The 23201-nt window shown below is 43.1% G+C and overlaps 1 protein-coding gene across 1 annotated transcript in view; it reads left to right on the plus strand.

Annotated features, from left to right (window-relative positions):
- The first annotated feature begins 730 nt into the window (after window positions 1-730).
- LOC126417139 (orexin receptor type 2-like) overlaps window positions 731-23201 on the plus strand; it is a 131243-nt gene continuing 108772 nt past the window's right edge. The window contains exons 1-2 of the mRNA XM_050085035.1: window positions 731-872; window positions 22146-22334. Coding sequence (XP_049940992.1) covers window positions 731-872; window positions 22146-22334 — 331 coding nt within the window. The remainder of the gene's footprint in view (window positions 873-22145; window positions 22335-23201) is intronic.

Here is a 23201-nt window from a genome sequence, read left to right on the forward strand (position 1 = left end):
TGAGTTCTGGTCTACGGTAAACGATTTCATATGGCAGCAGGAGCACTCTTGTGGTTCTGCCACGCACCTGATTACAAAGTTGTTCAACAATCTGGTGAAAGGACCTATCGTGCTGTTATTCATAAACGGCATTCCCGGCGGTGTTTTCCAACAGGATAACGCTCGCTCACATACCGCTGTTATAACACAGCGTGCTCTACCGAGAATCGACACGTTACCTTGGCCTACTCGATCACCAGATCTGTCTCCAATCGAGCACAAATGGGACATCATTGTACGACAACTCTAGTGTTATCCAAAAATAACATTAAACGTCCTTGTATTGACCGAGCAGGTGCAACAAGCATGGACCTCCATCCCACAAACTGACATCTGGCACCTGTACAACGCATTGCATGAACGTTTCCATACTTGCATTCAACATCTGGGCTGTTACACCGCTTATTAATGTACCAGCGTTTCACGTTTACGACAGTTTACCTGGCGCTAATATTAACCTGCGATCTTTCAGTGTTAAATATGTCACACAGACAAATGTATTACGGAAATTTCATAACTTGATAGCAATTTTTTTCGTCAATGTATAACATCATATCTCATACAGTTCCTAACCGCAGCCTAATATAGGGAAACGCCATGCTGAATGGGTGAGTGTGTCCGTTCAGTATGATACGAAAAAAACGCGCGATTGTTACGTGACGGCGTGAAGCGATGAATGACAGGCGAGCCGATGTCGCGCCGCGCCGCCAGCGAACACTTTGCGCTCGAGCATCTGCGGCTGCCCACGCAGAGCCCCGTGGCCATTATGTGCTCAGCTGGAGGACCCTCGGGCCCACCCGCCGCCTCCAAGCTGCACCGCCGTGGCCGGCTGTGTATTACGCTGCGGGTCACGTCTCGTCGGGGACCAGTTTCAGAACTTTAGCAGCAGAGCTGAGCGCTCTGCTGTATGCAGGGTGCTATGCTGGATACAGCTCAGCATCTAGAATATTTGGTTAACAGTTTGCAGCGGAAAATAACACAAGAACATTGAATTTACCCAGAGCATTATTCAACAGTACTTCTGAATCAAGCAACAGTAGTTAAGTGCACAAACACGATGAAGCAGAGCAGCTGCAAGTAATTGGAAGTAAGAGAGTCAACCTGAAATAAGTTTCTTTTTTCTCTAAGTAAACATGTTTAAGCCCGCCCGGTTAGCAGTACGGTCTAACACACTGCTTTCTGGGTGGCAAGGCGTGCCGTCTCCGGCACGAATCTACCCGGCGGATTGGTGTCTATGTCTGGTGTTACGGCCAGTCTGTGGATGGTTTTTAGGGCGGTTTTCCATCTGCCTCGGCGAATGCGGGCTGGTTCCCCTTATTCCGCCTCAGTTACACTATGTCGTCGATTGCTGCGCAAACACTTTGTGGTGTCACCGCCAGACACCACACTTGCTAGGTGGTAGCCTTTTTAAATCGGCCGCGGTCCGGTAGTATACGATGGACCCGCGTGTCGCCACTGTCAGTAATTGCATACCGAGCGCCGCCACACGGCAGGTCTAGAAAGACTTACTAGCACTCGCCCCAGTTGTACGGACGACTTTGCTAGCGACTACACGGACTGAGACTCTCTCATTTGCCGAGAATATAGATAGCATAGCCTTCAGCTAAGTCAATGGCTACGACCTAGCAAGGCGCCATTAGCATTATATTGCATGTATCTAAAGAGTCTAACTTGTATCGTCAAGAGCGATATACAAATGATGGATTAAAGTTAAGTATTCCAGAAGCTACGTACTTTTCTTTATAGCATTCATTACGTATCCTGTTTCAGACCTCACGCCATCCTGCGTGAGCTTATAGCGTGCATTTCGGTTTCCTCAAACCACACTGTGTCGGCACTTCTGTCGACACATCACACTTTCTCCACGTACGCGTACACCACAATTACTCTACCACGCAAACATAAGGGGTTACACTCGTCTGGTGTGAGACGTTCCTGGAGGGGTCCACTGGGGGTTGAACCGCGATCGCGTGAGACCCAACTCGCTTTATTTGTTCATGAGACCCAGAAAATATTAGATACAGGCTCCCAGGTAGATACCATTTTCCTTGACTTCCGGAAGGCGTTCGATACAGTTCTGCACTGTCGCCCGATAAACAAAGTAAGAGCCTACGGAATATCAGACTGGATTGACGAGTTTTTATCAAACAGAACACAGCATGTTGTTCTCAATGGAGAGACGCCTACAGACGTTAAAGTAACCTCTGGCGTGCCACAGGGGAGTTTATGGGGCCATTGCTTTTCACAATATATATGAATGACCCAGTAGATAGTGTCGGAAGTTCCATGCGACTTTTCGCGGATGATGCTGTAGTATACAGAGAAGTTGCAGCATTAGAAAATTGCAGCAAAATGCACGAAGATCTGCAGCGGATAGGCACTTGGTGCAGGGAGTGTTAACTGACCCTTAACATAGACAAATGTATTGCGAATATATAGAAAGAAGGATCCTTTATTGTGTGATTATATTATAGCAGAACAAACACTGGTAGGTTACTTCTGTAAAGTATCTGGGAGTATGCGTACGGAACGATTAGAACTGGAATGATCATATAAAATTAATTGTTGGTAAGGCGGGTGCCAGGTTGAGATTCATTGGGAGAGTCCTTAGAAAATGTAGTACATCAACAAAGGAGGTGGCTTGCAAAACACTCGTTCGACCTGTACTTGAGTATTGCTTATCAGTGTGGGATCCGTACCAGGTCGGGTTGACAGAGGAGATAGAGAAGATCCACAGACGAGAGGCGCGTTTCGTCACAGGGTTATTTGGTAAGCATCATAGCGTTACAGAGATGTTTGGCAAACCTCCTGAGGAGATCACGAATGTAAAATTAGAGAGATTCGAGCGTGCACGGAGGCTTTCCGGCAGTCGTTCTTCCCGCGAATCATGCGCGACTGGAACAGAAAAATGAGGTAATGACAGCGGCACGTAAAGTGCCGTCCGCCAAACACCGTTGGATGGCTTGTGGAGTATAAATGTAGATGTAGATGTAGATGAACCGCACAGTAACCCTGGGTTCGGTGTGGGGCGGCGGTGGGGTGAGTGGCCTGCTGTAGCCTGTTGTGGGGTTGTGTACTACTGAGGGCTACGGCGGGGACGAAGCCTCTCCGTCATTTCTAGTTCTTCAGTTCCATACAATACAACACAATTTATGGGATATCCGGAACTGTTCTGCGACATGTTCATGGCAAACAAATGCGCCACAGTTGTAAAATCCTTTTATTGACCGAAGTCTTACACGATCGCTTTTACTGATCGAAGTGTTATTGTGTAACAGTCATATGACTGCCGGATAAGTCTCTACTGTTGTCAGTAGCGCTGCAGCAGAGGCGGAAAATGACGTCTCATATTCAATCTCGAGCCGACAGCGTGCCTCGCTCTGTACTTTCTATTCTTTTTTCTTAATTCACCAGACGTAGCTGCGTTCTCAATGGTCCGATCGGCCCGAAGGTCATGAGCAAACTGATGATGCATCAGTGGTATAGGCAAGTTTCCCAAGGTCGTCAAAGTATCCATATTGAAGACGACCTGGGCGACCGCCCCTCGTCATTAGCGACCTAGTGCAACTGGTGCGTCAGCGCGTTATGGGGAGCCGTCGATGCACGATTATAGCTCTCAGCTACCAGTTTTCGCGGATAATCTTCCTTGAATGAAATTGTCACTATGCACCTGCTCTAGTGGTGCCCCTTAAATTCGTGGTTCATAAACAATTATACTGAGTAAAACAATAAACTGGTAGCAAAGATCGCAGGAATTCTTTGTATTCCATGATTACCGGTTTCGGCGAAACTAGGATACATACAGGTTACAACATCAAGGCAGGCTGTAACCTGTATGTGTCGTAAGATCCGATAATGGCGGCTTTAGTTTCGCCGAAACCGGTAATCATGGCATAAAAAGAATTCCTGCGACCTTGGTTACCAGTTTATTGTTTTACAAGCATCTACATCGCTCTCACATGACCAAAGTGTGCTCCCTACAAAATTTACTGAGGCCTCACAGATTGCGCCACAGTTCCAGACTTTGAATTTCATAACACGAATTAATTAACCTGGCTGCAGTCCATGTCTAGGAGTTCAGCTGTGCTGTGTTCATTGTAAGCTCGCCGACCGAAAGAATTAGTCACTCCAGTGTGCACACACAGGTGATTGGTTAAGCCTTTACAGATGGCGGAGCGATCAAGTCACGGTTTCATCTGCGCGCGCACTGCCTCTTCGTGAGCATAAGACAGTAGCTACCAATGAGACATTTATGTTTCATGTTGATATTGTATGTATACATGGGTAAATACAAGTACTTAACGGAGTGGCAAAAAGGGGCCATCGTGTTTGGCCGCGCCCATACGGCGTCTGAGGTTGCTGGATTTTATGATATTTCGCGACTGTTCAACAAGTATACAAGCAGTGGTGTAACACACGTAGTCACTAAACACGACGTCAGAATTCTGGTCGGAAAATTATCCTGACTGACTGGGCCTTGTGAATGAAAATCGTTTCCAAACCCGAGAGGAACTGCTGCAGGCAAGAAGGTCCATCCCCACCTGTTAGCGCAAGAATATTGCGACGAGAACTACATACAACGAACGTTTGGAGATGGTCGTCTCGCAAGAAGTTTATGCTTACACAGGCTATTACAGGCGACAGCAGCAAAGACCATCGGGCTGAAAATACATGTGACTTGTTGCTTGAACACTCACCCACCTTATTACATTTCGACTGGTCTGCAAATTCATTTGACTTGTACCTCATAGAAAATCTGTGGGGTAAAACGCCAATAAGAATATCCACACAATTTTGTGAAACTGCGCCATCAAATCGTCAGCGAGCGGCTTAACCTGGATGCGACTTACCTGCACAACCTTGTCGACTCACTTCCTAAGCGATTACTGCCAGTTCAAATGGCTCTAAGAACTATGAGACTTAACATCTGAGGTCCCCTAGACTTAGAAACTACTTAAACCTTCGTAGGAAGAAGCGAATGCCACCAGAAAGCTTACGCAACAACACGAGAGGACATGCTCGTTGACTAGCTTGAATGGCAGCAATTACACCATTATCTTGACATTCTTTCAATTCACTGGGTACTTTGTCTCTTAAAGTAACTGGAACGTGGCGGACCTGGTTCAAATGATTATTTGCACTATGGGACTTAAGATCTGAGGTCATCACTCCCCTATAAATTAGAACTACTTAAACCTAACTAACCTAAGGACATCACACACATCCATGCCCCAGGAAGGATTCGAACCTGCGACCGTAGCAGCAGCACGGTTCCGGACTGCAGCGCCTAGAACCGCTCGTCCACAGCGGCCGGCTACTGGCAGTTATGAAGTCTATGGACGGAATTACACGGTATTAAATGATGCTGGCAATGGTTTCTCTAGAAGTGACAGATTTTTTTTTGTCTGGTGAGCTTACCAGCCAATAAGTCAAAACAAGTTTCTGTAAATAAGATTTATTATGTAAACATGGTTCACTTTCACTATCACAGTTAACAGCATCGGCCGTGGTTTACCAGTAGTGCGAACCTAACTCACGTAGGCAATTACAAAAAATATACGTATTGTTCGTCACACGACCTATTTCAGTGTTAACTCATTCTGAACTGTATATATGCATGCCTCTCCACATCAGTTTAGGGTAAACTAGGTCACAGAAATGAAGTATGTTTATGTATTTCATAGTAGAAGTAACCTGCTCTTGGCTAGTATTATTTTAATTTATATAATTCTTCCAATAAAATAGTCTGTCGTTTGCATATTGAAGTAATCGTAGTGTATGTTAATACGGTACCAGCAATATTTGAGTCACCTGTTCCTTCCACAAATCGTTCTGCCATCTTAGTGAAACAAAATAAATATAATTTTTACGAAGTTCAAACTGACATTGAAATGATGTGAAGATGTTTCATCTTGAAGGAATTTATACGCTGATTCCACAACTCATCTTACCGTTTGCGATTTTATAATATTTCCGAAGTTTTGAAGTATTTAATATCGTGATTAATATTTTATTAATAATAATTCACCTGGAGCGTTCCGGTTGCAGTTGTTTGTGTGAAACAAGTTCTTTTGTTGTCTAACACTGGTTGCATGAGCATTAATTTTCAAAACAGTCATTTAATTTAATTTTGGTATTGCATCATGAGTCCTTTAGTTGATACTTGACAAAGTTTAGGGATTGGCCAAATAAACTGGTCCCTCATGAAGCTATTACCCTGTTGCGACGTATAGTCGTTACAGATTCTTAGTTTTCGGTTACAAAATATGGGATGCCATATTTAACTGGTTTTAACATACGAAATATGGAATTTTTACATTAACACTAAAATACTGTATCAGAAATATTACATTGTATCTATGGAATCAGCAAGAGTTAGAAATGTATTGCTGTTGTTATAGTCGTATCTTATGTATAAAAATGTTTAAATTACGTATTATCAATATAGGTTGGGGTTAAGGACTCTCTTGCTAGTGGTAGTGATCAACTTTGCTAAATAATGGGTAGTCGACCGTAAAATTACATCACCGTTCAAGAAATCGTGTGCCAGATGGGTGCTGAAAAACCAGACAATTGAAGACAAAATGAATCGTTCAGGAACGTCATTGACATTTTTACAGCGGTACTGTGATGACGACGACGGCTTCCTCGATAGGATCCTCGCGTGCAATAAGACATGGGTTGGTCATTTTATTCCGGAATCCAAGCAGCAGTAGATACTTTGGTGCCACAGTGGATCTCCTGTAAAGACGAAGCTCATGTTGTGTCGTTGTGGAAAGTGATGTGTACAATGTTCCGGGACAGGAAGGATATTCTGCACATAGACTTCCTATCCAGAAGATAAACAGTGAACGCTAACCGTTACTGTGAAACATAGTGGAAATTGTGACATGTCATTCAAGACAAGATGCGTGGCATGCTCAGTGCAGGAGTAGTGCTTGTCCTTGTCAATACTCTCCCACATATTGCTCGGTGCACAAGAACTGTTTCAAAGAATTTGAACTGCGTTCTGTTAGATCATCCACCGTTCAGTCCTGACCTTGCTTCGCGATTTCTATCTTCTCTTGCACCGCAGTAAGCTTCCGACCTCCAGTCCGCATTCCCACAACGTCGAAGACCTGAAGACAATTATCACATACTGGTTGCACTCCAAGGAGGAAGACTTGTGCGACACAAGAATATAGAAGTTGATCCCACTATATCACGGGTGTCCTAATTCTGCTTGTGTTTCTATGAGACATTACTGTATCTGTTACCAATAAACATTTCCATATATACAGTTTTCATCCAGAAATGATAATGAATTTGTATCATCACACTTATCATGCCTATTTCGTCCAAGACTAAATAAAATTTTATTTTCATTTTTAGAACAACCCTTTGATCTACCGGAGCAATGGTTAGAAGTGTAACAGTTAACTGTTCAAGATTACTCCAACAAAAGTGCAAACGCAGAACGAATTTCCACTCCGCAACAGAGCATGCACTGGTGTGAAACTTCCTGGCAGATAAAAACAGTGTGCTTGACCGGGACTCCAAACCAGGACCTCTCTTTTCGCGGGCAAGTGCTCTACCAACTGAGCTACCCAAACATGAGTCACAACCCAGCGGCAAGCTGTTTCCACAATATCCTTTCTCCTAGGAGTGCTAGTCCCGAAAGTTACGCTCGAGATCTGTGAAGTTTGCAATGCGTGGTACTACCAGAACTACGAATAGAGTTTTGAGGAAGCTCTTGAGTCGTGCTCTGGTAGTTCAGCTGGCAGAACATTTCCACGCGAAAAGCAAAGGTTTACACTCTGTTCCCCACCAGACATACAATTTTAGTCCACCAGCAAGTTGCAAAGCGAAAACGCATTTAGAATGATTTAATGTTCATGTTATTACCTATTTCGCCATAATTTCTCAAGGTAGCGTTCCCTTTGTAAATTTAAATCCCCTGTGTCTGAGACCGACTGTTGCAATATGACAGGCAAACTAGTTAAGTAAATGACAATGATCTGCGGAACTGGCTCTTCTGGATTACAGTATCCTTTTATGTCGGTCTCTTCATCCAGCCGCTTGCTTGTTTACTGATTTCGTATGATGGTTTTTTGTGTTTTCGATAATGATTTTATTATAGCTTATATATGTTTATGAGACCGCAACTGGTCCATCTGTTACGATGAACAGGTAATTACAATCCTGATCTGTGCTAGTGTACAAGACACTATTTACACGTTAATCGAGTAACAGAATGTTCTATCTTCCGGAATGAGATTTTCACTCTGCAGCGGAGCGTGCGCTGTTATGACACTTCCTGGCAGATTAAAACTGTGTGCCGGACCGAGACTCGAACTCGGGACCTGTGCCTTTCGCGGGCAAGTGCTCCACCGACTGAGCTACCCAAGCACGACTCAAGACCCGTCCTCACAGCTTCAACTCCACCAGTACCTCGTCTCCTACCTCCCAAATTTCACAGAAGCTCTCCTGCGAAACTTGCAGAACTAGCACTCCTGGAAGAAAGGTTATTGCATAGACATGGCTTAGACACAGCCTGGGGGATGTTTCCAGAATTAGATTTTCACTCTGCAGCAGAGCGTGCGCTGATATGAAACCTGCTGGCAGATTAAACCTGTGTGCCGGATGTTCTATCTTTTCTACTGTTATTAGGGAGAAAGAAATTTACGTGTGTGTTGCATTTCATTTCATTATAATTGACTGGCCTTTAATTAGACCGTTATGTTATGATTTTAAATCCATGGTTATGTGCAAATGAAAACGTGTCTGATTCGTGTAAGTGCCCAAAAGCTTTTATCTTTTTAAGTTTTCGTATTTTTATCCAGAGGTTCTTGCATGGTTGCTATTATTAAAGAGGAATATCGGAGACTGCATGCAGACTTGTCCTGTATCCGTTACAGGCTACGATCGAAAATAATTAGCGTTATAATACTGCCACACTTGTTTATTATCGTTTATCATTACATCCAGATGTTCCCTCATGGCCACAGCTCATAAGATGATGACTGGATGCTGCACGTGGAACAGCTTTTGTTATGTAGAGTATAATTTTCTCAAAAATGTTTTCGCATTCAATTATTATTGTTAAAACATGAAGTTACGATCCTATCATTTACTTTGATACTAAGAGAAATGCAGATATAACCTCCGTGTGAAATCTGCACAACGAATGCAAGCGTAATAGGCTACAACCAGTGCGGCAGATTTTTGGAATTCAGAAAATTTGCTTTGAGTACAACGTTGCAATTAAGTTATTTATACCTACTGAAATGAATTACTTTCCATCGCTGCTGTTTGGGTTTGAAGCGAATAAAGTACAGTTATTAGCACCCAAATTCTTGGCACTGCAACCTTATAAGTTCACGTAATAACTGACCTAACATCGTCTAGACCGCAGTCTTTCGATCAGAAATTTCTGGAATACAATTCTCTGGCCGACGATATTACCTGGAGCATTTAATCCATCACAGAAGTTATAATCAAAACTACGTACTGTCATTTCCATACAGTATGAATATCATTAAAACCGACAAACTGCAGGGACGGATTCCTGACTGCAAATGGAGGAAAAATGGTCCTGCGTACTTGTGTACCGTAGCTAAGGTAGACGGCGCGGACGAATGAAAGTTCTCTGACCACGTGCTGTGTGTTCTTTGTGTGTTGCAATCTACGTGACTGACGCAGCATGCTGTAAGCAGCAGGCGCTGATGACCGCATAGTTGAGCGCCCCAAAAACCAAACATCATCATCATAATCATATAAGCAGCAGAATGGTCCAGTATTTATGTCGGGAACAAGCCGAGATGGTGTTTGTGTACGGCCAAGCAGATTCAAACGATCGAGAGGCAGCACGGCTATACCAAAGCAAGTATCCTTACAGACACCAATCACATCACACAACATGTGAATTCCTTTTCGGATGTCTGTGTGATCATTAGTTCTTTCAGACAGATGAACGGGGGGCAGGAGGCGGCGGACTTTGCGTACACCAGAATAGGAGGGACAGGTTCTACAGTATGAAACTTCCTGGCGGATTAAAACTGTGTGCCCGACCGAGACTCGAACTCGGGACCTTTGCCTTTCGCGGGCAAGTGCTCTACCAACTGAGCTACCGAAGCACGACTCACACCCGGTCTCACAGCTTTACTTCTGCCAGTATCTCGTCTCCTACCTTCCAAACTAGAGCACTTGCCCGCGTAAGGCAAAGGTCCCGAGTTCGAGTCTCGGTCGGGCACACAGTTTTAATCTGCCAGGAAGTTTCATATCAGCGCACACTCCGCTGCAGAGTGAAAATCTCATTCTGGAAACATCCCTCAGGCTGTGGCTAAGCCATGTATCCGCAATGGCCTTTCTTTCAGGAGTGCTAGTTCTGCAAGGTTCGCAGAAGAGCTTCTGTAAAGTTTGGAAGGTAGGAGACGAGATACTGGCAGAAGTAAAGCTGTGAGACCGGGCGTGAGTCGTGCTTCGGTACCTCAGATGGTAGAGCGCTTGCCCGCGAAAGGCACACAGTTTTAATCTGCCAAGAAGTTTCATATCAGCGCACACTCCGCTGCAGAGTGAAAATCTCATTCAGGTTCTACAGTATATTGAGACCATCCCTAGTACAAGTTCCAGACAAGTTGCCCGCCAAAATGGTATAAGCCAAAGTACGATTTGTGTATCCTGCATGACAACAGCTTCTATCCCTATCACGTGCAACGAGTGCAAGTGTTAACAGCAGCGAATTTCCCTCTACGGGAAGGATTTTATCGATGGTTCGTGCACCAGACCATCACCATTATGGGAATACTGTTGTCAGTCCTCTCTACCGACGTAGCAAACTTTAACAAAACTAGCATTATCACTCTGCATAATCGTCATCTTTAGGCTACAGACTGTCCTTGGGGAATGGTGGAAATGTCTCATCAGCATCAGTTCAGCATCAACGTACGGGCAGGAATTCTTTTCCACCATGTAATTGGACAGAAAGTTGTTCCACTACACCTCTACGGAGGAACATACCTGGACTTCCTGCGGAATACTCTGCCTAGGCTGCTTGAGTATTTACCTGTGGCAATACGACAGGTTATGTGTTATTTGCGTATCGGAGTGCCACCCTACTTCTCAATTACATTTCGCTAACATCTCGACAACATCTTCCCTGGAGTTTGGATTCGACGCAGAGGCCCTGTAGGGTTTCCTGCTAGATGACCAGACTTCAAGTCTTGGATTTTTACCTGTGGGGGCACCTTAAAAGCTTTATGTATGCCCAACCAGTTCCTAATGTGTAGACCCTTCAACAGCGTGTTCACAACGCCTTTGACGCTCTTCTGAGAGAGACCGGAATGCGCAAACGGGTGCATTGTATCCCATGGACACTGTTTTGAACATCTACTGTGGCGCGTGTGTGATGCAGCTCAGTACTGTGTTTCGGGGCGATTTGTTGTTGTTGCACGCTCACAGCCCATTTCCAGAGAAGTGTTCATAGGACTTCTATTTTCCATTTCCAATCAGGAATCCGTCCCTGCAGTTCGTCGCAAGTCACCGTACAGTGTACAGTGCATGGCGGACGGTATCTTGTACCCCTACTAGTTATACTCTTTCCTATTCCTATCGCAAATGGGGTGAGGGAAGAAAACTGTCTATATACTTCCGCAGGAGCCCTAATTTCTCTTGTCTTGTCTTCGCGGTTCTTACGAGAAATGCATGTTGGTGAGAATAGAATTGTTCCGAATTTCGTCTCGAATGTTGGTTCTCTAAACGTTCTGAGCAACGTTTAGCGCAAAATAGATCTTCTTCCCTCTAGGGATTCCCATTCCAGATTGTGGAGCATTCCCGAACCACTCGCGTGTTGATCGAACCTACCGGTAACAAAATCTGGCAGCATGCCTCTGAAATACATACATGTCTTCTTTAAACCTCTGTTTGATAGTTTCTCCCTTCGCTAAATTTTGGAGCAGTTCATTTAACAAAGAACGCAAAACTCTTGATTTTCTGTGTTATATATGTTCGATCATATTATGCAAAGCTTTCCATCACTTCAAAATATCTCCCGGCGGGGTCAGGGATTTTCTCTGCCTCGTGATGACTGGGTGTTGTGTGATGTCCTTAGGTTAGTTAGGTTTAAGTAGTTCTAAGTTCTAGGGGACTGATGACCATAGCTGTTAAGTCCCATAGTGCTCAGAGCCAACTTTAAAATATCACTGTGCCGGGTGACACATCGAGTACGAAATGAAGTATTTTTTTGCATTTTTCAAAATGTTTTTCGCGTACATTTCACTCGATCTATTACCACAAATTCCTTACTGTCGGAATTACTTCATCTGTAAGCATAATGGACATAGTCCCCTGGAAAACGAGCTGTTGCAGCTGCATCATCACGAGGCCGTATTACTTTCCTTCCCCGGGAACCGTAGCTGTGCTTTGCTCGTCCAAAGTCTTTTATGAAGCAACTCACGTAGTTGTATCCCGAGAAACATTATCTGCAAGACTTCCGTGATAACTTGTGGAAATTTTCTAAATACACCATCGAAATATTATTCTCGTTCGACGAATAAGGTATAGCAGTAATGCTTTATAAAATCTATCACAACGACACGGCGTTTTGTAAGCCAGCTAATTTTAAGGAAGGGGCTAGAGAAGAGCAACTATTATGTAAAGCATGCGTATAATTTAGTCGAGCAGTTATAGGCGCTACAGTCCGGAACCGCGCGACCGCTACGGTCGCAGGTTCGAATCCTGCTTCGGGCATGGATGTGTGTGATGTCCTTAGGTTAGTTAGGTTTAATTAGGTTTAATTAGTTCTAGGTTCTAGGCGACTGATGACCTCAGAAGATAAGTCGCGTAGTGCTCAGAGCCATTTGAACCATTTTTGTTCTCCAGTCCCGGTACACATGGAATTTATTTTTGGCTCATTAATCTTCTTTTGACTCATTAATCTTATTTTTTTATACATGGAAGAAGCCTGGAGATACTGACAGGTTTCAGATAGATTATATAATGGTAAGACAGAGATTTAGGAACCAGGTTCTAAATTGTAAGACATTTCCAGGGGCAGATGTGGACTCTGACCACAATCAATTGTTTATGAGCTGTAGATTTAAACTGAAGAAACTGCAAAAAGGTGGGAATTTAAGGAGATGGGACCTAGATAAACTGACTAAACCAGAGTTTGTACAGAGTTTCAGGGAGAGCATAAGGGAACAATTGACAAGAATGGGGGAAATAAATACAAGAAGAATGGATAGCTTTGAGGGATGGCTTAGTGAAGGCAGCAGAGGATCAGCTAGGTAAAAAGACGAGGGCTAGTAGAAATCTTTGGGTAACAGAAGAAATATTAAATTTAATTGATGAAAGGAGAAAATATAAAAATGCAGTAAATGAAGCAGGCAAAAAGGAATACAAACGTCTCAAAAATGAGATCGACAGGAAGTGCAAAATGGCTAAGCATGAATGGCTACAGGACAAATGTAAGGATGTGGAGGCTTATCTCACTAGGGGTAAGATAGATACTGTCTACAGGAAAATTAAAGACACCTTTGGAGAAAAGAGAACATCTTCCATGAATATCAAGAGCTCGGATGGAAACCCAGTTCTAAGCAAAGAAGGGAAAGCAGAAAGGTGGAAGGAGTATATAGAGGGTCTATACAAGGGCGATGTACTTGAGGACAATATTATGGAAATGGAAGAGGATGTAGATGAAGATGAAATGGGAGATATGATACTGCGTGAAGAGTTTGACAGAGCATTGAAAGACCTGAGCCGAAAGAAGGCCCCGGGAGTAGACAACATTCCATTAGAACTACTGACGGCCTTGGGAGAGCCAGTCCTGACAAAACTGTACCATCTGGTGAGGAAGATGTATGAGACAGGCGAAGTACCCTCAGACTTCAAGAAGAATATAATAATTCCAATACCAAAGAAAGCGGGTGGTGACAGATGTGAAAATTACCGAACTATCAGTTTAATAAGTCACGGCTGCAAAATACTAACGCGAATTCTTTACAGAAGAATGGAAAAACTAGTCCAAGCCGACCTCGGGGAAGATCAATTTGGATTCTACATCTACATTTACATCTACATCCATACTTCGCAAGCCACCTGATGGTGTGTGGCGGAGGGTACCCTGAGTACCTCTATCGGTTCTCCCTTCTATTCCAGTCTCGTATTGTTCGTGGAAAGAAGGATTGTCGGTATGCATCTGTGTGGGCTCTAATCTCTCTGATTTTATCCTCATGGTCTCTTCGCGAGATATACGTAGGAGGGAGTAATATACTGCTTGACTCCTCGGTGAAGGTACGTTCTCGAAACTTTCACAAAAGCCCGTACCGAGCTACTGAGCGTCTCTCCTGCAGAGTCTTCCACTGGAGTTTATCTATCATATCCGTAATGCTTTCGCCATTACTAAACGATCCTGTAACGAAGCGCGCTTCTCTCCGTTGGATCTTCTCTATCTGTTCTATCAACCCTATCTGGTTCGGATCCCACACTGCTGAGCAGTATTCAAGCAGTGGGCGAACAAGCGTACTGTAACCTACTTCCTTTGTTTTCGGATTGCATTTCCTTAGGATTCTTCCAATGAATCTCAGTCTGGCATCTGCTTTACCAACGATCAACTTTATATGATCATTCCATTTTAAATCACTCCTAATGCGTACTCCCAGATAATTTATGGAATTAACTGCTTCAAGTTGCTGACCTGCTATTTTGTAGCTAAATGATAAGGCATCTACCTTTCCGTGTATTCGCAGCACATTACACTTGTCTACATTGAGATTCAATTGCCATTCCCTGCACCATGCGTCAATTCGTTGCAGATCCTCCTGCATTTCAGTACAATTTTCCATTGTTACAACCTCTCGATATACCACAACATCATCCTCAAAAAGCGTCAGTGAACTTCCGATGTCATCCACAATGTCATTTATGTATATTGTGAATAGCAACGGTCCTATGACACTCCCCTGCAGCACACCTGAAATTACTCTTACCTAGGAAGACTTCTCTCCATTGCTGCGTTCTGTTATCTAGGAACTCTTCAATCCAATCACACAATTGGTCTGCTAGTCCATATGCTCTTACTTTGTTCATTAAACGACTGTGAGGAATAGTATCGAACGCCTTGCGGATGTCAAGAAACACGGCATCTACCTGTGAACCCGTGTCTATGGCCCTCTGAGTCTCGTGGACGAATAGCGCGAGCTGGGTTTCACACGACCGTCTTTTTCGAAACCCATGCTGATTCCTACAGAGTAGATTTCTAGTCTCCAGAAAAGTCATTATACTCGAACATAATACGTGTTCCAAAATTCTACAACTGATCGACGTTAGAGATATAGGTCTATAGTTCTGCACATCTGTTCTACGTCCCTTCTTGAAAACGGGGATGACCTGTGCCCTCTCGTCTATTTCGATATCTACCATTTTGTCATCTGTGCGACAATCTAGAGAAGGAACTACAGTGCAGTCTTCCTCTGTGAAATATCTTTGGAAAAAGACATTTAGTATTTCGGCCTTTAGTCTGTCATTCTCTGTTTCAGTATCATTTTGGTCACAGAGTGTGTGGACATTTTGTTTGATCCACCTACCGCTGTAATCTGCTTTTTGTCACATTCGCTAAACAGAAAAATCTTCCTACCTTTTTTAATATTTCTATTTACGGCTAAAATCATCGATGCAGTAACCGCTTTATAATCGCTGATTCCCTGTTCTGCGTTAACTGTTTCAAATAGTTCCGGTCTATTTGTCAACAGAAGGTCTAATATGTTATCGCCACGAGTCGGTTCTCTGTTTAACTGCTCAAGGTAGTTTTCAGATAAAGCACTTAAAAAAATTTCACTGGATTCTTTGTCCCTGCCACCCGTTATGAGCGTTTGGGTCTCCCAGTCTATATCGGGCAAATTAAAATCTCCACCTAGAACTATAACCTGGTGCGGAAATCTACTCGAAATATTTTCTAAATTATCCTTCAGGTGCTCAGCTACAACAGCTTCTGAGCCAGGGGGCCTATAGAGACATCCAATTACCATGTCTGAGCCTGCTTTAACCGTGACTTTCACTCAAATTATTTCACATTTCGGATCTCCGTCAATTTCCTTCGATACTATTGCACTTCTTATCGCTATAAACACGCCTCCCCCTTCACTGTCCAGCCTGTCTCTGCGGAGAAATATCGGAACACGTGAGGCAATACTGACCCTACGACTTATCGTAGAAGCTAGATTAAGGAAAGGCAAGCCTACGTTTCTAGCATTTGTAGACATAGAGAAAGCTTTTGTCAACATTGACTGGAATACTCTTTTTAAAATTCTGAAGGTGGCAGGGGTAAAATACAGAGAGCGAAAAGCTATTTACAATTTGTACAGAAACCAGATGGCAGTTATAAGAGTCGAGGAACATCAAAGGGCCGGCCGCGGTGGTCTCGCGGTTCTAGACGCTCAGTCCGGAACCGCGGGACTGCTACGGTCGCAGGTTCGAATCCTGCCTCGGGCATGGATGTGTGTGATGTCCTTAGGTTAGTTAGGTTTAAGTAGTTCTAAGTTCTAGGGGACTGATGACCACAGATGTTAAGTCCCATAGTGCTCAGAGCCATTTTTTTGAACATCAAAGGGAAGCAGTAGTTGGGATTGGAGTGAGACAGGGTTGTAGCCTCTCCGCGATGCTATTCAATCTCTATATTGAGCAAGCAGTGAAGGAAACAAAAGAAAAATTTGGAGTAGGTATTAAAATCCAGGGAGAAGAAATAAAAACTTTGAGGTTCGCCGATGACATTGTAATTCTGTCAGAGACAGCAAAGGACTTGGAAGAACAGTTGAACGGAATGGACATTGTCTTGAAAGGAGGATATAAGATGAACATCAACAAAAGGAAAACGAGGATAATGGAATGTAGTCGAATTAAGTCGGGTGATGCAGAGGGAATTAGATTAGGAAATGAGACACTTAAAGAAGTAAAGGAGTTTTGCAATTTGGGGAGCAAAATAACTGGTCGAAGTAGAGAGGATATAAAATGTAGATTGGCAATGGCAAGGAAATCGTTTCTGCAGAAGAGAAATTTGTTACCATCGAGTATAGATTCAAATGTCAGGAAGTCGTGTCTGAAAGTATTTGTATGGAGTGTAGCCATGTATGGAAGTGAAACATGGACGATAAATGGTTTGGACAAGAAGAGAATAGAAGCCTTCGAAATGTGGTGCTATAGAAGAATACTGAGGATTAGATGGGTAGATCACATAACTAATGAGGAGGTATTGAATAGAATTGGGGAGAAGAGGTGTTTGTGGCACAACTTGACTAGAAGAAGGAATCGGTTGGTAGGACATGTTCTGAGGCATCAAGGGATCACCAATTTAGTATTGGAGGGCAGCGTGGAGGGTAAAAATCGTAGAGGAAGGCCAAGAGATGAATACTCTAAGCAGATTCAGAAGGATGTAGGTTGCAGTAGGTACTGGGAGATGAAGAAGCTTGCACAGGATAGAGTAGCATGGAGAGCTGAATCAATCCTGTCTCAGGACTAAAGACCACAACAACATTCATCTTTTTATACAACATTTGAACTTGTATGATTTGGGACATTAACTAAGAATATGTTTGCTTCACTAACATGGGAGAGATCCACTTATCGCTGGCTGAGCGAAAAGCAATGGACACAAAGGTCAACACTCACCAAATGCGGTGTCTGGCAATGTACCTCGTGTTGATGGTCAAGGCATGACATAAGCTCATTGGGAATTGTACACGTCTAATGCGGAATGGTAAATTGTTACGAAATAAGCAGGATTCGAGAGAGAAATAACTTTTAAGCCCCTGTGATTGAAGGGTTCAGAGGAGCGAGACAGAAGCATGACTCTCTCGATTAGAGGTATCTTGCGCCTCGCTTTCGTAAGGAGTTTTCAGAGATTGAGTGTAAGTCTGATGTTCTCGAGCTGCAGCAAGTGTCACCTCACAATGTTCATTGAATTCTTGGAGCCGCATAGTCCTCAATATTCAGTCATTCTAACGTATTCAGAAAGACTCGGCCATTTCCTAGGCATTTTAATTCATAAACAAAAAGGAAATGAAAATGTAATGATTAAGCACCCAAATCACAAAGCCATCTTAATAAATTCGTATTTTTTAGCACATAATATACTAGGCGTATTGCGAAAGTAAGGTCCGATCGGTCGCGAACTGGATACCACACTGAAAATCCGATAAAGCTTTGCATAGGTTTATTGGACAGTGTCTCTAGTATGCCTGTCGATCGCATCACGTCTGTCTTTTCAGTTCTGTGCGCACAGTAACCACGTAAATATGCGTAGAAAACAGTTTCCCGCCAAGTATGAGTGTCCATAAGAGATTTCGCCTGATTTGATGCAGCCCACACAACACAACTGTCATGCACTTCCTTCTTCATGACAGCTCTCGGCCGCGCTCTGCAGATGCAATGAAGACGCTGGCCATGAAGTCAACGTTTTGGTACAGACAATGAACTGCAGATTAGCGTAGAGGATCGGCGAAAAGTACAGGCGCCGAGCGGCATAGCCGCGCTTTGACACGGTTCACGCGGCTTCCCCTGTCGGAGGTTCGAGTCCTCCCTTGCGCATGGGTGTGTATGTGTGTGTTGCCCTTAGCTTAAGTTAGTTTGAGTTATCCTAGGGACCGATAACCTCAGCAGTTTGGTCCCATAGTACCTTACCACAAAAGAGTGAACACGGCTGCCTTCAATGATGAGGGTGTTGGAAAGTTGTTACAACGCTACGATATATGTCTCAGACGGAGCGGCGGCTATGTAGAGACGTCGCTGGAATGTTTGTCTAACTATTAAAAAGAAAACACTTTCGATTTTCACTGTGGTTTCTGTTTCCGGTTTGAAAATTCTTAAGTATTACCAGCGTGCTTTCATAACTGTGGCTGCCCTATATACGAACATAGTATCTAATTTATTTTCTTCTATCTTTGAGGTCTTGCTTTAACCAGTTCCGATATTTATCGATACAGACATTTTAACTTAACCCACAACAAATATGTAACGAATGTAACGTAGCTACAACAAATATGCCTGTGTTCGTCTCTGAAAATGGACTCGGTAAGCTATCAGTAACCGGAATCTAACCCACGTAATGCTGCGAGCTTGTTGTGTGAGTGTCAGTTCCGCTGTCATTTAAGCCCTCAACCGACCGTTTCATGAAAAACTTGAAACTAACGTTTGGATAAGCTATCTGACTGCGTTTTTGAAGAAGAATTTGCAAGTGATACAGAATCTGACTTGTGCAACGGATTTTACTGGATTACAGTACGTGAAATGTAGTGGTGTCTCACTGTCCGTCTTTAGATGACTGCCTGTTTGCATGTGGTTTACAGCAATTCGCAGTAGCATGCAGCAGCAGCGGCTAAAGTTATTGTTAGTAAGAATGAATTTAATAATGAGTTTTCTTGGGTCCCGTTAACTATTAATGAATGGCTCTGAGCACTATGGGACTTAACATCTGTGGTCATCAGTCCCCTAGAACTTAGAACTACTTAAACCTAACTAACCTAAGGACATCACACAACACCCAGTCATCACGAGGCAGAGAAAATCCCTGACCCCGCCTGGAATCGAACCCGGGAACCCGGGCGCGGGAAGCGAGAGCGCTACCGCACGACCATGTTAACTACTAAATGACTTGTAAGAAGGGACTTCATAAATTAAGTCTCCTAAAAACTTCAGAAATCATTATGATCAAGTATTAATAATAGAGAAATGCCTCACAATGACTATATAAATATCAGTAACGGCTGAGTGCTAGATTTCAAAATTATTTCAATTTCATGGTTCATTAACATTTAATAACCACAGCATATTTATGAATGGAATATGGAGAATAATCATTATTATTTGGAAGATAAGGAGGCTTCTTTAACTGAGAACGAAAACATGTTATTATTGCAAACTTGGACTAACAATCACGAGCGTAACCCTGCATTTACTTTTGCGCTATGCTTACGAATTTTACGTTGAATTCCATCTTCAAGCGTAGTTAGGCAATCTAAATCTCTCCTGGCTATATAAATCAAATCAGGCCTTGAGTGTTGTAAGATCTGCCATCACCGACGTGAGGGCAGCGTGACACGTCTTTTGTCTCCTATCTCTCGGCCGACACTTCGCCCTCAGATTGTTACTAGTCTCACAACAATGCTTAGAATGACGCTCCCATGCTTCGACCGAAGATTGTTACTATCGATATCTGAGTCCTCATTTATTCCCAATCTTACACAATGCAAATAATGGCGTTAAGTTGCCTATATTGTATTCAACGTAATGTAGAGTTCTGACATACTACTTACAACACTACCAGAGACTGTCTATTCAGTCACTGCATTCATATTAAATCTTGGGAGACAGCTGGCTCTTAGACAACAGCATTCGTTGGCAGTACGATAGCCATACCGGTTCTTTGTTCAATGTAAGTGAGCCAATGCATCGGGGGACAATTGGTTGGAGTGTATCTTGATCTGGGTCGCGAGCTGTTCTGATGAAGTCACTTTGTCTGATGGAGAGCCATGTTGTTGAACAGACCTCTGTACGTGCAAGATGTCTGGTGAGATATTTCCAATTTATATTCAGTCCTAAATCATTCTTTTCCGTATGAGGTCATCTGGTAGTTTACTGGTATTGCTCCACATGCTAGTACTCCATTGCGTGCTTTCGCGCAGTGGGGTAGGTCCAAGGTGGTTCAAACGTACCTCTCTTGTATTCTAAGGTATTTCAATAAAATATTTATCAATAAGCGACGTGATAAAATAATGCGAAAGACATAATATTTCGCATAAGTTAATTAGGGCGGCAAGAAGTCTCATTCAAATGACGATGCGAAAATTAATTTAGCATGGAATCACTCTGAAGTGCAACTAAATTGAGAGCGCTAAAAATGAAAGTTATTAATATTTAAATGTACCACCGCCAGTAGTGTATATTACTAACCGCGCCAGCTTCATGGAGGCGCTCATCTAACAGCAGTAGAGAGTCTTTTTCCATTTTTTACGGGAGCAACAGTCGATGGGCCCGTCTCAAATTCGTCTTGTGTGCTAACCCGCTCATCTCACAGTCGCAATTTCAAACTACGTGCACAGTTATTCGGTGGATGTATTTCGATCTCCGTTTTCTCCTACAGATTTTACTTTCTACAGCTCCCTCCAGTACCATGGAAGCTATTCCGTGATGTCTCAACAGCTGCTCTATCATCCTGTCCCTTCTTCTAGTCAGTGTTTTCTTTATATTCCTTTCCTTGTCGATCCTGCGGAGAACCTGCTCATACTTACCTTATCAGCTACCTAACTTTCAACATTCTTCTGTAGCATCACATCTCAACTGCTTCGATTCTCTTCTATCCCAGTTTTTCCACAGTCCATGTTTCACTACGATTCTGTGCTCCAGTTGTACATTCTCAGAAAATTCTTCCTCAAACTAAGGCCTGTGTTTGATACTAGTAGATTTCCCTTGGCCAGTAATACCTATTTTCCTAGTGCTTTGTCTACGTTGTGATAACTAATTTGGCGTTAAATTCCTCACTGTTCTCATTTCTGCTACTTCTCTTTACTTTCGTCTTTCTTCGAGTTACTCTCAGTCCATCTATCTGTACTCATTAAACTGTTGATTCCAGTCAACAGATCCTGTAATTCTTCTTTATTTCCACTAAGGGTAGCAATGACATTAGGTAATACTTATAACTGATACCCTTTCATGATGAACTTTAATCCCGCTCTTGAACCATTCTTTTTTTCTGTCATTCCTTCTCCAATGTAGAGAACAGTGCTGAGCAAAGGACTAAATCCCTCGAATTACGGCCTTTTTAATTCAAGCACTTTGTTGTTGGCCTTCCAGTCTTGTCGTTTCTTCTACTTAACAACCACGAAAATACATGCGAGCAATATTAGAGAGATTAAGTTTACATGAAAGTTTACCAATAATCGCTATTCCCGCGCATCATTGGCGACTGGAACTAAATTACCCGCAGCTGCACACCTTAAGTAGGCTTGTGAAGTATAGATGTTGAGATATATGTGGAACGTCAGTACACGAGGTACACTGCCGAGTTCGCAGACTGCGCAGCCCCGCCCCTCCCCTTGACTAAATTGATACAAACGATTTCAGCCCCCTTGGAATGTCAGCCCTGAGTGACGAATGTCCGGCGCTGTGCCTGCTGTTGCAGACGGTGTCGGTGGCTGTGTCGGTGCTGACTCTGACGTTCATCAGTGTGGACCGCTGGTACGCCATCTGCTTCCCGCTGCGCTTCAACTCTACTACGGGCCGCGCCAAGACGGCCATCGCCATTATCTGGCTGCTGGCTCTGGCGTTCGGTGAGTACCGTTCCATGGAAACACAGATAGATATCCATCGTACGTTTCTGCTAGTTATCTGCCTTCCCTCCTCCTGCTTTGTTCCATTTTTTCAGTACTAGGCAAGATGAGTTAATTTTTTTCGAATGTAGTTACCAATTCCTCGTTCTGTTCGTCCTTAATCGCTACTGACGTGTTTCTGAAGATATTACAAAATTAATTTTTGTTTATTTAAGACAAACAGAATAAGAAAAACCATCTTCCGCAAGTCACTTCAAATCAGGCACCTGCAATCGCAGTTACATTCTATTTAAGCTTATTCGTTATGGATACTGATAACGTCTTATTGTGTACTCTTCTTGTTGTTTTTCTTCTTCATCTTCCGTTACACCCTCTTTGGAGTACGAGGAATCAGTTTTTTCTTTGCATATTGTTCCTTCCTTTGTGGCCAGTATTTCTTCATTCTCTCTGATCGTCTTCTCTCCTCTTCCGAGATTATTGGTTTCTACTTTATTTGAAATGTGGCCTGGGACGTTATCTTTTCGACTTTAGCACTTATGTGAGCTGTTCTACCGAGTAATGACTTTTCCGTAATTTTCATTCCCTTAGTTCTTTTTCAGTTTCCACAAACTAGTTAGGTTTCTTTATGTGGTTATGGAACAGCTCCTATTAGAGTTCATTATCCTATTAGAGTTCATTCTGAGACGACGTCCACAAAAATATAGTCACCTTTTTCGCATAGTATCTGAGAGTTATTCAGTTTCATTACTGGTGTGTGCTATTGTATTATCCTGAAATTTTGTTTTTGTGATTTTTCTTAAATTTTTGTATTACATTTAGTCCTAATTGTTCTATCTGACCTATGTGATTAATGGTTATGATCTATGC

Source organism: Schistocerca serialis, chromosome 8, assembly GCF_023864345.2.
Source record: "Schistocerca serialis cubense isolate TAMUIC-IGC-003099 chromosome 8, iqSchSeri2.2, whole genome shotgun sequence".
Lineage (NCBI taxonomy): Eukaryota > Metazoa > Arthropoda > Insecta > Orthoptera > Acrididae > Schistocerca > Schistocerca serialis.